At 49.4% G+C, this 14,011-nt stretch overlaps 1 protein-coding gene across 2 annotated transcripts in view; it reads left to right on the top strand.

Moving 5' to 3' along the window:
* The window catches only part of IPO13 (importin 13), a 69,712-nt gene that overhangs the window by 43,401 nt on the left and 12,300 nt on the right, over window positions 1-14,011 (top strand). Inside the window, exons 11-14 of one of the 2 annotated variants that reach the window (XM_032966014.2) lie at window positions 794-820; window positions 6,460-6,594; window positions 11,457-11,600; window positions 13,612-13,692. In XM_032966014.2, the coding sequence (XP_032821905.2) occupies window positions 794-820; window positions 6,460-6,594; window positions 11,457-11,600; window positions 13,612-13,692 (387 nt within the window). The remainder of the gene's footprint in view (window positions 1-793; window positions 821-6,459; window positions 6,595-11,456; window positions 11,601-13,611; window positions 13,693-14,011) is intronic. The other variant, XM_032966015.2, reaches the window with a different exon arrangement.

Raw genomic sequence — 14,011 nt, 5'->3', positions numbered from 1 at the left:
AGCTCACGGCTGCACTCTTAACATGCGTGTGTGTGTGTGTATGTGTGCTCGCGCACTGCCAGGTCACTGTGTTGACATGTCTGGTTTGTCCTACAAAGGCCGTTGTCTCCCGTCTGCGGGCCTATTATTTATTCAATGGATGTGCTTGAGGCTAAGGTTGAACGTGTGATGGAGTTAAGTACTCTTGTAGTGTTTGTTTAAACAAATAGTATTTATTGTGAGCGATGGGTTTCTGCGCACAGCCTGGGAATGCTGTTCATCACGCTGAGATTATCCATATCAGGCTGAGATTATCCATATCAGGCTGAGATTATCCATATCAGGCGGAGATTATCCATGGTGTTTGCGCTCATTGTGTTATGGAACCCTCTGCCTTTTGCAGCAACATCTCAGTGGGCAAAGATAGCCCGATGGCAGGGGTGTAAAACATTTGCACCGAATGGGCCCCGATCTCTCATCAGACCGCCAAAGCTCAGCAGGCTTTTGAGCCTGTAAAGCCCTTGGATGGGCGTTTACCGCCATGCAAAAGAACGGGGCGTCGGAGGCTACTGCGGGGCTATGCTGTCGGTAGGCAGCGGCGCTGCGAAAGCCGTCTGTTCCCTTGCCTTCAACTCGCACTCACCAGCATGATAAAGTACAGTGAAATAACTGTTATGCATATCGTCGGGCAGGTCCCTAATTCAGCATTGGATTTAAAATAGGGCTGTACATGTACAATGTATTGTGCATTTCGTAATTTTGACTGTGCTCCTGTGTATTTTTTTTTCTCTCTCCACGATTGTTCACCGACCAGGAGGTGCTCGTGAAGCAGATTCACAAGGTAATTCTCTCGTCTAACTTCCCTCTGGACTGTGGCCAGTCGTGTTTGGCCACTGACCCTGCGTGACATGCAGGGGGGAGGTGGCGTGGATGTCCACGGGCGTTAAGTGGCGGTGATGCCAAATGGGGTCAGACCAACCATGTGTCGCATGTCGAGATGTCACGCTTGAATTGCAGCAGTAACTTGGGGGGGGGGGGTGCAGGTGGGGTGGGAGGAGGGGGGAGAAGGTTGGGGGTGAGAGGAGGTGGGGTGAGAGGAAGTGGGGGGTGAGAGGAGGTGGGGGTGGGATGTCCAACGTATACCAAGTGTCAAGCATTGTTTTTATGTCAATTCCGTCATCAACGGGCGTTGTCTTCACATGCTATTCATTAGCAATTCCCCGCAGGGTTGTGAACGTGTGCAGAGGAGGCTTTTGAGGCAGGAATGCAGTGCCCGCCACTGTCACCAAATTCACCCCACCCCCAATCTCTCTACCCACAAATCCCTCACTTTCTTCTCCGCACCGCGATGGGTTGCAGCATGGGCTTATGCCACCTTAAAGAGTTTGAAAAATTATAGTGGATGCCCGAAAGTGCAGGGGGGGGAGGAGAACTGCAATACCTGTTAGGTATTTTTACCCTAATTATATCGCACTGTGATGCTTGTAAGTTCACACGCTCCAACTTGTTAACAGCGCACTGAGCCTCTGCAGATACATTATTATTCACGAGCCGTACTCGCTGCTGGGCTTTGTGGGTTGGGTGAAGCTGTTTCTCTGCAATACCTGCACATACGTAGTCATTGTTTCTCTATTGTTGGAGACTAAATTATCGCGAAACCACTCTCCTGAAAATGATTTGTGGAGGTGGGGCCCGCGTGACTCGGCAGGGATGATACTCTTATCAGAGTTCAGAGTCGGCACCGCTGAGTGAGATCCTTTGTTTGAATTCTATATACGGCCACCCGTGATTATACTGAGGTTTACAATGTGGCAAGCTGATGGTCTCAGTCTGATCACCAATGAATGCACAAAACACAATCATGTTCAACCAGATGCTTCATTCAATTGGACTTGATTCCAGCTCTGAGAATTGCTAAATTGGGTTTGGTGTACACGCGACGACCGCTAATATTTCGATTTAAAGCTTTCGTGACTGCAAGGATTCATCTTCTTTGGTTCTTTCGGTAAAGTCACGTAGAATGAGAATAAAATAATAAAATAAAATAAGACAATAAAATTCTCACGACGTTTCGGCCACAACACAAGTAGCCTTCTTCAGGCGAAGGAACAGAACTGTCGGGACGACAGAGCTTCAATGAACGCTGCTAAGATTCGTAGCGTCTTTTAAGCTGGGTGAGAGAAGTGAGGCACCAGTCACAAGCTAATCCCTCAGCTATTTCAATGCTAAAATTCTCCTGTTTGATATGTTAACTCCTTTGTCAAGGTGCCTCACTTCTTTCACCCAGCTTAATAAGACGCTACGAATCTTAGCAGCGTTCATTGAAGCTCTGTCGTCCCGACAGTTCTGTTCCTTCACCTGAAGAAGGCTACTTGTGCTGTGGCCGAAACGTCGTGAGAATTTTATTGTCTTATTTTATTTTATTCTCATTCTACGTGACTTTACCGAAAGAACTAAAGAAGACCGCTAATATATTTAATATATTCCCCCGAATGTAGATAAATGTCATAATAAAGTGATATCAGGAATAACTCTGTGACATCATCTGGTGCCATTACCCATACACTGGGTGATGCGCTGCTAGTTGAGAGTTCCAAATGTACATTTTTTTCAACTTTTGAAAAACACACCATTAGCACAATTCGAACATATTTCCGCAATCTTAAAAAAACCCAAAAAATCTAATTCTTATTTTCTTTACATGTTCGCAATTTCAGTTTTTTTTTTCTCTCGAGCAATTACTGGGAGGCGTGACGGCAGTGATTCATGCATGCGCCCTCCTCGGGGGCACAGCATTTCCCCGTGCTCACAGTTGCCGCCTGACACTGTGCTGCTTTTGAGACAATTTCATAAAGTGGTAAACTAATTAACTCACCCCACGGGATTTCTTTCCTTCAAGTTACGAGCAAAAAGTATACCGGTAAGAGGCCTCTGAAATGGCGGTGTCTTTCCACCAATTAAAATGCCGAACGTAAAAATTGCCTGGCGTCACTTTATCGCTCACTTTTTTTCCCTACAATTTCATTTATCCATTCCAACATTAGGGAGACAGTACAGTAAAACCTTGGATTGCGAGTAACTTGGTCTGCGAGTGTTTTGCAAGACAAGCAAAATTTATAAAGTAAATTTTAATTTGATAAACTAGCGAGGTCTTGCAATACGAGTAGTACGTATACACTTTGTCTGCCGAGCGTCACGTGATCACAACTGATATACGAATGCTTTGGATTACAAACACGTTTCCGGAACGAATTATGCTCGCAATCCAAGGTTTTACTGTATATACGTTGCTCAAGCTGCTGAGCATTTGATAAAATGTAATTAGCCAAACTGCTGATATAACATGGCCCACAGACAGTGCCACTCAATGGTGAGATCCCAGAGCGGAGATAAATGGCACTGAAATGCGGACACCATGGAGGGAGGATGCCTCGGGTGTGGAAAATGGCTATGAATCAATGCATGACACTTACCTGCTTTCACGTGCGTGTCACAGCAATCATTAGGAGCTCATTACCTCGTGCATCTACGTCTCGTAGCCGTACCCTCCTAGCTACCGCTGTTGCCGCAGCAAAGTTATTAACAGCTGGCGTTTAACCGCGGTCTTTGGGGGCTCTTGCGACTGCTTCCCCGCGGCGAGCGGACGACCACCGCCACCGCCGCCCCTGGAGGCGACGGAAAAGTCGCCCCGCCGCCACGCTTCCTTCCGTGCACGCACTCCGGCAGCCGTGGACGGAAACGCAAAGTGAATTCCCGCTCGCGCTCGCACACAGCGCTTCCTCGTCACGCTCGGAGGAGGGGGGGGGGGGCTCTGAGCCTCGCGCCCCCCCCCCAACCCATTAGCCCCCACCTCTCGGTTACCCCCTCCCTTAGGGAGACATTGTCCCTCATTCTGTCACACTCGCTGCTCATGAATAATTTACGCATTCACCTGCATTGGGCGCAATAATGAAGGCCCCCTCGCTCCGCGCTCCATAAAGCAGGACTTGTAAAGCTCGTCTGACGCGCGCTGTAAGCCCTGTAAATGGGTGGCCGGTGGAATTGGTACCTCCGCAGACTGTGAATTATCTAATGAGGCTTGCTGTGTGCTTTCAGAAGCCGGGTTTGATCAATATTTTGATGCTGATTGAAGGCGGTGGTGGAGCCGCTTTTAGGGCACTGCAGACTTCCTTCTAATCTGCACCGCCACGCACACACTGTCGGGGCTCTGCAGGAAATTGGAATTGCAGTATTTTGACGTTTGAAGTGACTGCAAGGTCTCGTAAAAAAAAACTAGTCGTTTTTATTCCGTGTGAATTGGCACCATGGATGGTAATGACATTTTTTTTATCATCTGGGGTCTCAAGACTCTTTTTCAATGCAGTATTTAATTAGTGAATTATTTGCGTGCGGGCGGCAACCTGCTTACACTGGAGAAAACATGCGCACCCGAGAGGCTGACGCCCGAGCTCTCCGCACAGACGAGTTGACAACCACGTTGTTCTTTACTGCCACATTTCATCCACTTCGCAGCCCCCCCCCCTCCTCCCCCCGCAGATTTTTAAGTTTCTCAGACCTCTGCAATTCACCACACAGATCCTGTGCACAGAGTAGGCAGGGTGTTGAACGTGTGGTCTGTGTACTCGCTCAAAGGCTGGAGTTTATGGATCACTTGAGTAGAGAGTTCTGTGCAACTGTGCCAGAGAGCTGATGTGTAAAAACCGGCACCCCCTCCCGCACCACATGTGGCAGAGCATGTGTACACCCCCTGCCCCCTCCAGAAGCAAAACGAAGCACCGAGCAAACTAAACTATCGAAACTATTTTTTTTATTTTACCAGGTAGGGCCCACTGAGTTCTATAGCTCTTTTTCAGAAGCGAACCTGGCCACAAATTGCAGCTTGAACGAAGTGGCTTATCATGTTGAAATTAATGCAGCACAGCAACGCAGCACAACTCGCATGCCAAAGCGCTCCTCGATAAAAGGCACTCCAGCTTTGGGATGTCTCTTGTGGGTGTCTGTTGGGGAGTTTTGGGGGCAATTGTTTTTTTGCTGGAATGGTTTGTGTCATTGGATTTTTTTCCTTCTTCCCAAAATGGCATTCCACTTGTGCTATTGGCATCATGTCGTGAGAGGCGTCACTTGACATTGGGAAACTCGGCAGCTATCGGCGCATCACCCTGTCGGGAGAATGGTCTCGGAAGATGATATCACCGAACTGTCTGTGGTCACTTCATGAATTCTCTGTATCCACACTTGGGGCGTATATTTTTTATGCCTGGCAAAGAGTGTTCCTAGCATGTCAATCGAACCTTAGAGCTGTAATTTGGCCAATTTAAATGAAACCCCACTTTTTTTTGTGCAGTCATTGGTGACCGGGCTGAAACCATATTTGAAAACTAATTTTAATCGTCTGTGTTTCTGTCCGGGTTCAAACCCAGGATCTCAGCATTGCCGGCTCAGCCCTGTGAGCTGACCCACCCTGCCACTTCCTCTCGTTCAGCTTAAATCATCGCTAACGTATTTGCGTAATAGTTTGTGACTGTGCAGTCATGGACAGCGGTTGTGGCGGTGCTGAGCATATGATGAGAATGTTTAACAAAACACTCAATGCATTTGTGAAAGACCAACCCTCCTCGCCGACCGTCATTGTGCTCCCTAACAGCAAATGTCCCATTGTCTACGAGACCAAGCTAGGAATTTTTGTTACTTTGTGTGTGTGTGTGCCAGCAGTAGTGTAGTGGTTAGGGCGCTGAGCTACGACGTGACCCGAGTTCGATTCCCACTCAAGGCCAACACCAGTGACGAGTATCTGAACCGGTCCTGGGCCTCCCCTAGGTCACCTCAAATGGGTACCTGATGCAGTATCTAAACATCGCCACAAGGGAGACAAAGGCAATCGGGCGTGGTGCTGGCCACCCCCCACCCCCTTGTGTGTCATGCCGACCTTCATGGGTGCTCGCTAACAGAACTTGCCCCAACTATCTGTTAAGGCTATATGGAGGATGTTTGCCTTGCTCTTTATATATTGGTTGAGTGGCACAGTTGTTATTACACTGCACTATATACGTGGCTACCTTGGTTAACTTATCCAGCCAAAGATAATATTTGTGGTAAGGGGTGTCTGAACCTGTCCTACAACTGCACTCCCAGAAGACCGTGCGGAGTGTGATGAAAAAAAAATCGATTTTTTTTGTGTGTGGAGAGAGAGATATGGGAAGCAGGCATTATTTTGTCAAACTCCCCCGATTGGCTCGGCTTTGGTGCTGGCCACCCACCCCCTTCGCGTGTTGTGCCGGCCTTCACAGGTGCACGCTTACACCATTTCCCCCAACAGTTTGTTAAGGCTATTCGGGGTGTGGGGAGGGGGGGCCGTCTATGTCTTTGTGCGTATATGCACACGTGCACTGTGTTTCCCCCCCCCCCCCACATACGACCGCGCTGTGCAAACTGCCAGTTCCGTACGTTGAGAATGCGCTGTGGTGTGCGCGGGGCCCACAGAGCAGCCAATGCATGTGGCTAATGCAGGCCCTGGGGCTGATGCTGTCCCCACTGCCCGTCGCCGAGATCCTGGGGCACCTGCAGTCGCTGCTCACCCCGCACATCCAGCAGCTGGAGAGCCTGGCCGAGCAACCGGTGAGTGACCCCCTCCCCCCTCACGACCGACCGTCGACAGAAAGCACCACGCTTCGAGGGACCCCTCCCGTAATTACCGTGATAGCAACGAGCGCACAGAGTTTCCGCCCCGGACCTCCCTCCTGGCTCCCATCCCGCTCCCGTTCTTACTTCCCTGCCCCGTCCGCCTGTCCCCCCCCCACCGCTCCTCGTCAAACCCTCCCCGCCGACCGCAAAAAGCGTGAATGAAATAGTTTTTGTTGGCGTGTTGTCGCCTTATCTTCCTTTACAGGGGTCACGTATTCGGCTGAAGGCTTGCTGTTCAGGTTAATGATCCGAAAAGGGGCTAGGGTCCCCCCCCCTCAATTTATTCCTTTACCCTGCTGTGTTGTATAATGTACGCAGGACGGTGGGTGTAATGGGGGAGCAGGAGGCAGTTGATACGGTGAGACGCGGGGTAGCAGATGTGCTTTTCCGATGAGATTAATTAGCGAGTTGTTTGTAACTTAGTTCGCTCGCTCTCTTCACTGCAGTCGCTGGCTAATGCGGCTTTAGGACCATTTTCTCAGCACGAGGCATCAAGCGAATTGCAGACGGCGCAAGCGTAGCATTATCTTCGCCGTTACAATTATTGTAACGGCGAAGATACAATAATACGCCCAACTGGGTTATGTACGCAAATATGTGCCGTGGATGCGCGATAGCATTGTCATGTCGGCACATGTAAAGCTGGCTTGCTGACTGAGCCGATGCTCATCGTTCTAGGCCATGATTGAGTGCACACGGCGGTAATTGGCGTCGTATCATGCAGCCGTGTTTCACGTCACGTCCAGCAACGCTTGCCGATGGTGCAAATAGCCCCAATTTTCTCGATGGGCCCAGCGACGTTGACAGTCCCCCGCCTTTCGCAATGGCCCCTTTGATCGCCCTTTGCCAGCTCTTCGCAGCGAGTGCATTCACAACCTTTACATAATTCATTTGGCTGTGAATATGGAACAGCTGTACAGCCACGCGGGGTGTTGAATCAGGGGGTGGTGGTAGCCAAGCAAAAGCTTCCAACTGAGGGTTTAAATTTTTTTAATGTTTCCTGAATCAGGATCAAATGAGTGTTGTACGGCGGTGCTGGTGGTAGCGGCCGACCGTATAAAATGGATCCCGCGTGCGCTCTTTATGTAAAGCCTGCGGAAAGCGTGCCATTGGCCTTGGCCGGCGATGGTGAGGCCTCCTTTAAGATTACGGCCGACTGCGCTGGAGAGGAAATCCTGTGTCGAGTGAACTGGACAGCTTCCACTGGCGTTCAGCTGCGGAGCCTTAAAGGTGGTGTGGTGCGTGCCCCTACGTAGAAAATTGAAACCATTTACTCCTAGCTCCCAAGCTGTACTGACAGGCTGACATGTCTAAAGCCAGTCCTTAATGTTGGTGGCATTGAGAGGGCGTCTGCCACGCTACTCTGTGCCTACAAGGCTCGGCAGGTGCTGTGAAGGTAACCCGTGAAGGGGATAATTTAACTGTCGCCTTAGCGAGGGTGCGCTTGTGCATCCCGTCAAAAAGAGGCGGCTGTCAGGATTTTTATTGCGGTGATGCACAGCCAGAGGCCGGACCGGCACGGGTGTCGCCATTGTAGCCCGTCTGCTCCGACCCGGCCCACAGTCCGCGCTCTAACTCCCATCTCGTTTTTTGCCGGCGGGCAAGTGGCATTGTCGACCCCTGGATCTCTCCATTACGCTTAGGACGAATTACCGTGCCCCGAGTCAATCCACCCCCAACCCCCTCCCCATCCCGCATCTACCCCTTCCTCCTTCCGACGTAAATTCTGTAAGCTCGTCAGATTGGTAATTATGGATGAAGCCCGTTTGGCTCGTGGCGGGGTATGCCTGTGAGGCTGCCGAGACAACCGACGAACGCGAGGCTGCTTTGCTAATCGGCTGCGATGGAGAGGTTATAAACAAACGAAAAATTATTCATCGCTTTGCCCGGAATCACCATCTGGCGCATGACGTTTGTGCATAATGCACAAATATATATTTGCATCATATAATTCCTAAATCAAATCTGCTGCAAATAAATCGATGTATGTGCACACGCACATAGATGTATCCGAAGCATAAAATACGCTTAATGTTTTTGTTAATTAACTGTTAATGCTAATCCAGCCTCAGAGGCCGCAGCCAGCAAACGTACAGTGTGGTCCATTAGGACCACAATGCTTCCACTGATGAGAGTCGAGATAATGACATTTGCTTTGCATGACCAGATGGATGAAATCGGTGGTCTCTCAAAAAAAACACAGACCCATCTATTTCCAGACTAACAATGCGGTTGAAAAACAACGCCGCACATTTTCCACTTATTGACATATTTTGGAGACGTAATTGTGCAAAACACGCTTTAAATTGTGAAAGCCTTTTCGAGCGTCGGATTTGTAACTATAACAGGAGCAGGTGTGCAATTAGGGGAAAATAATAATCGTGAAGTATATTTTTTTGGCCTAAGCGAGACCCCGCTTCCCCAAGCAATGCCTTCGTCGTTTGCGTGCCTGCCGCCATTTGCTCTTTACTTGGCTTCATCCGCGCCCCACCGGAACCTTCCTCTTAAGTTTTCTCCTCCGCTACGTGCTTTCGTTTTCATGTTTTTTCACAACTACCCCTCGGCGTCTTTGGTTGCCGCTGAACCCTTTGAGGTGCTTCAGTGTGAAAGTCGCTTTATAAAATGGAGGTTATTATTATTATTACTACAGTTGTATTTAGACCATGCCGTTGCATCACCGGACCTCGCTGCTTGTCAGGTGTCGGGGCGGTTAGCTCGTTACGCGCGCGGACATATTGCGAGCGCAGAAGTTGCCCAATGTCCACGGTTGGGGGAAAACACCCAGAATTTCCGTTTCTTATGTCCAACTGGGAAGTGGATTTTTGTTCACTTTGAATATATAGCTCGTGTTGGTGGCAGTGCGGCCGTGCGGTATTCGCAGCTGAATAACGGAGAACCCATGGCCGCGATGCTCGTAACATTCTAAGACAAGTTTCCCCGCGGTTTATTGTTCAGCGAAGTAAAACTCTTGCCGGTGTCTTTGTACGATAGGAATGGCTACGTTTGATCAATTTTTTTTCAAATGTATAGAATAAGAATGCACATTAAGTAGAACATATTGAATGAGTTTTCACCTTACAAAGGAGCAAATGTAATTTCGCTAATATGTATCTACATATCCACAAGGAGCTGGGTGCTAGAAGTAATAATAAAACATCTGCCTTGTAATTTTGCCTGTCTGCGGCTTGCAGCGAATTGTGGTCCCAGAGCACAATGTAAACCGTGACACCTGCAATTCCCTTAGTGCGGCGGTATAGTATAATTACCGCCGTATCACACTTGATCGCGAGGATGCCACGTGAAGCTGAACTTCCGTACGCGGAGCCTGAGAGACGTTTACCACCGACACCGGGCTCACATGTTTTTTTTTTTTATCGAGGTCTGTTGCGAAGCGGTTTGGCAAGCTGCAGCGGATAATGGGTTAAAAGCGTAATAATGGCGCTAGCGGCGGACTCTTGCTCTCGCTCGAATCTGTGCAGCCCTCCGCGGGTGGTCACACAAGCTCGCCAGGAAATGTAATTGAAATACTATTAGCAGACGTCCTCCATGCCGTCCTCCCCGCGTTCCTCTTGCACCCCTGCATCTCTCTCCGTTCTTGCCGAATGCCTTCCTAGAGCTTGCTGCACCACGGCCTCCCTTGCCCCATGCCTCCCCCCCCCCGTGTCAGAAAGGATCAATGTTCCACACTTGGTGACACGTGACGGATTCGTGCATGCCTCGGGAAAAATCAAATATGCACCTGTGTGCGGAGGTGCTTTTTTATTTTTATATACACATACATGTTTGGCAAATGCTTGCGAAAATGCACTGCCCGGCATCATGATACATTAACCCGCGTGACCGTTATTGTAGAATGGCAAACAGAAACTCGAATGTGCGGAGCATGATGGATGACCAAATTTTACCCTGCGTTTTCACATTGCCTGGAGCGCGTGAGCCCTCTAACGGTGGGGTTTTTTTTTAGTATAATAGAAACAGAGCGTAATTGCGCGATGTTTCAATGCATCATCCCGTAACCTAAACGAGCGCGATCGGACGCACGCCTTCTGAGCGCGTCTTGAGTGAGTGAACCGCACAATCGGGTTTCACCCGTGCTGAGACTGTGTGCCTGCAAACAAAATCGACACATGTTAACCGTGCGATGTTTACGCGCATGGCAGTGAATGCCATGCCGCCATTACATTTGATTATTCCACCTTGCTCCATATTAGAGATCCTTGGCATACCTCCTGCTGCTTGGGAATGGTTTTAACACATTTTCTTCCCCCCCCTCCCACCCCACAATAATGATTGCCCCATTATTTGAATTATTTGTTCCCTTGGTGCTCATTTAGTATTTTGACAGTTTGTTGATTCACTTATTTCGTTCATAGTTTCTGCTGTTTGTGTGCGTGTGTTTTTTGGCATCACGTAAGTATATCGTTTGTTTATTATATTCAAGTATTTGTTAATCCTGCTTTCAGAAGCGTGTAATTTTTTTTCCTTTCGTAGAGTTAATATTGCATTGTATTTTTAAAGTGGTTATTTCTTTTGTATTTATAATCATTTAAAATACCACTGGCATTATTTTTACGAAGTTAATCGTTTTCTTTAAAGTGTTTGCAAAATGATTTAAATTTTCTACATTTAGTCATTTTTGAGTGACAATGTTTTCCCTGCATTGATTGACGGTTAGTTTTTTAACTTGGTTTAATTGATTTGTCTGCACTGAAACACTTATTTGAGTTGCTCATGTTTCTCTTTGGTTTTTTTCTTTCCCCTCTCATGCTTTTGTTTTTTATGACCTTCCCTTGCAGCCAAACCCATCCAGTAAGCTAGCAATCATACATATTTTGGGTCTCTTGTCCAATTTGTTTACCACCTTGGATATCAGTCGCCTTGACTCCGAGCGCGACGGGACCGAGGCCAAGCGTAAGCCGGCCGGTGATGGACCCAATCCAGTAAGTACGGCGTTGGGAAACCTGTGGGGATTTTTGCTATCCTCGCTCATGCTGCGCGGCGGGTGGGCGGGGCGGACTGCTAGGAGAGAATGGGCGGGCGGGCGGGCGGACGGGCGCTGAGAGATGCCAGCAAGTTGGCAAAGGGGAGAGTACCCGAGGGATTAGAAAGAGTTGTGGGAAAAGGTGGGGGGGGAGGGTGGTGGTGGGCGTTGGAAGGGAGTAAAGGTGAGGATACGTGCTGTCAACATCACTCTGAAATGTGCCAAACGGGATCGGAGGTGAACGCTGGTGATTAATTGGTTGGGCATAGCCTGCAAAGGCTGTGCGGTCAGCCTTGCAAGCCCTACAGCCTGAACACAGCCCTTATGGTGTTCCATGGCCGGTGAACTTAGATGTGACTTTTAATTACAAAATCTGATTTTTCAAGAAATCCATACCTCAATTAAAGTTGGAATTGTCGGGGAGAGAGTGGGTGGGGGGGGGAAATCAAACGTTACCCACCAAAAAACCATTCCAGCACATCACAAACGTTCTCAATTGCCTCTAGGGTGTAATGATGGAGGCAGTGCTGCGACACCTCGGCACCTCGTGCCACCTGAGCCTCGAGGTCGCCACATAGGGCATCCGGCGGGATGGGAGCGAAGGGAAGCCACTCGCACTGCCCTCAAATTTGGCTGATCGTCGCGCCAGCAAGGGCCCCCCCCCCTCTCCCCACTCCTCTGCCCGGGCCGCCCCCACCCTCCCCCAAAACCCACCCGCCCCCGACTGTTGTCACTCGAGAGCAGCGCAGCAGCGCGAGCGCCACGTGGACGAAGACGTTTTTCGCCACGGTGACGCGAAACCCAGATCTGTTCGATCATTGTCGCGCCATCCTCTCCTTTCCCTCCAGAAGGTCTATCAATCGTGATGGGGGGGGGGGGGGGGTTGGCTCGGGGTGTCTGGACCTATGAGGCTAGGGAAGGAGGAAGGTTGACGTCGCCCTGGAGGGGGAGGGTCAGTGGTATGGAAAGTGAGCAGCGCTCGCGATGTTCATTGAACAGCCCTGCGGTGCATTCGTGTGACAACGGAGCCATCCTTTACCTCCGCTACCATTTCCATTGTCTTTGTGTGTGCACGCACGCACCCTTGGGCTCATTAACACATCTCAAAGGTAATGGGCCTTGTTCAAAATTTGACGCGTCAATTTGGGTCTTTTGTAAGTCTCCATGGGATTGCCATTACCATCGTAGTTTAATTATTAAGCAAAGGAAGCTGGCGAATTCGAGTTGATGGATTCACGTACAGCACCAGCGAGGAGGGATACGTGTGACCACCGGGGGTGGTAGAGAAGGCGTTACATTGTTTTATTACAGTTCCCCAAAAAAAGCCCACCTTATAAATGCAGAGTTCCCCAGGGCAACTACTTCTAAAGCAGCTGTTTTGTATTCATACCGGCAGCACGGGCTTCATTAAGAGTCTTTTGAAAAACCTAATTTCAATTTTGTCGATTTATTCAAGCATTATAAAGTGGATGTCTCCTAGAAAAGCTGAGTAAATCAAAATGACCCCCTTTTTCAAAATGCCAAGAGTGGTAATTATTCACTCTTAATTGCTTTACCACCATATAAAATATTATAATTACGAAACAATTTATAACCAAAGCAGTTAAGGTTTAAAGGCCGCTGTGAAATATCCTCTTAGAGCCGTGCAACGTGAAAATGGGAGCTCGAATGCTGGCGTTTTTTATGGCTTTGCATGAAGCTCCTCGATGTTGTCCATCCCACTGGGGCTCGACCATGCTCCACATCACTCGATTGAGCCGTGGTGTCACGTTGTGGGGCTGACATTGCTCCTCATCGTTGCCGTTATTTTCAGTTTGACCCTTTTTAAACCACAAATCGGACCTTCAAGGCAACACCCCCCCCCCCCCCCCCAGTGCGGCTCCGGGACAGGTGCTGCTGTGCCGCTGACACGCGGCGTGCGGTAAAGCGCCGGCCTTGCTTGCTGTCTGTGCGTGCGCGCGCCATTACAGGTGGTCGTAGTGCTCCAGCAGGTGTTCCAACTGGTGCAGAAGCTCCTCGCGAAGTGGATCAATGACAGCCACGTGGTGGAGGTGAGCGAATCTGGTTAAACGTCTGACCCCGCGGGGTGGACATTGGTCGGGCACCGGGATCTCGCGGTGCTGATGTGGCATAGCTGGTGCTCTGGAGACATCGTCGGCACCAGGATGCGAATTCCGCTCTGCTTTCACCAAGGCCGCAGAGCCGTCCTCAGTGGAGGAAGCTGCCAAAACAGCTTACCCCGTCGCCCTTGTTAGTGGTACGTGAGTGAGTTGTTGGTAAGGCTCTCGGTCACTTGCCTGTTTAAACGTTTAAAAACATAAATAACACCGCAATCTTCGTTATTGAGGCGAGGGAGCGCTGCTATTGCTC

Source organism: Petromyzon marinus, chromosome 35 (genome assembly GCF_048934315.1).
Source record: "Petromyzon marinus isolate PM22_M1 ecotype Great Lakes invasive population chromosome 35, UKy_Petmar_22M1.pri1.0, whole genome shotgun sequence".
In the NCBI taxonomy this organism is placed as follows: Eukaryota; Metazoa; Chordata; class Hyperoartia; order Petromyzontiformes; family Petromyzontidae; genus Petromyzon; species Petromyzon marinus.
The sequence above is the reverse complement of the archived record's forward strand: the minus strand, read 5'-3'. Positions and strand labels throughout refer to the sequence as shown.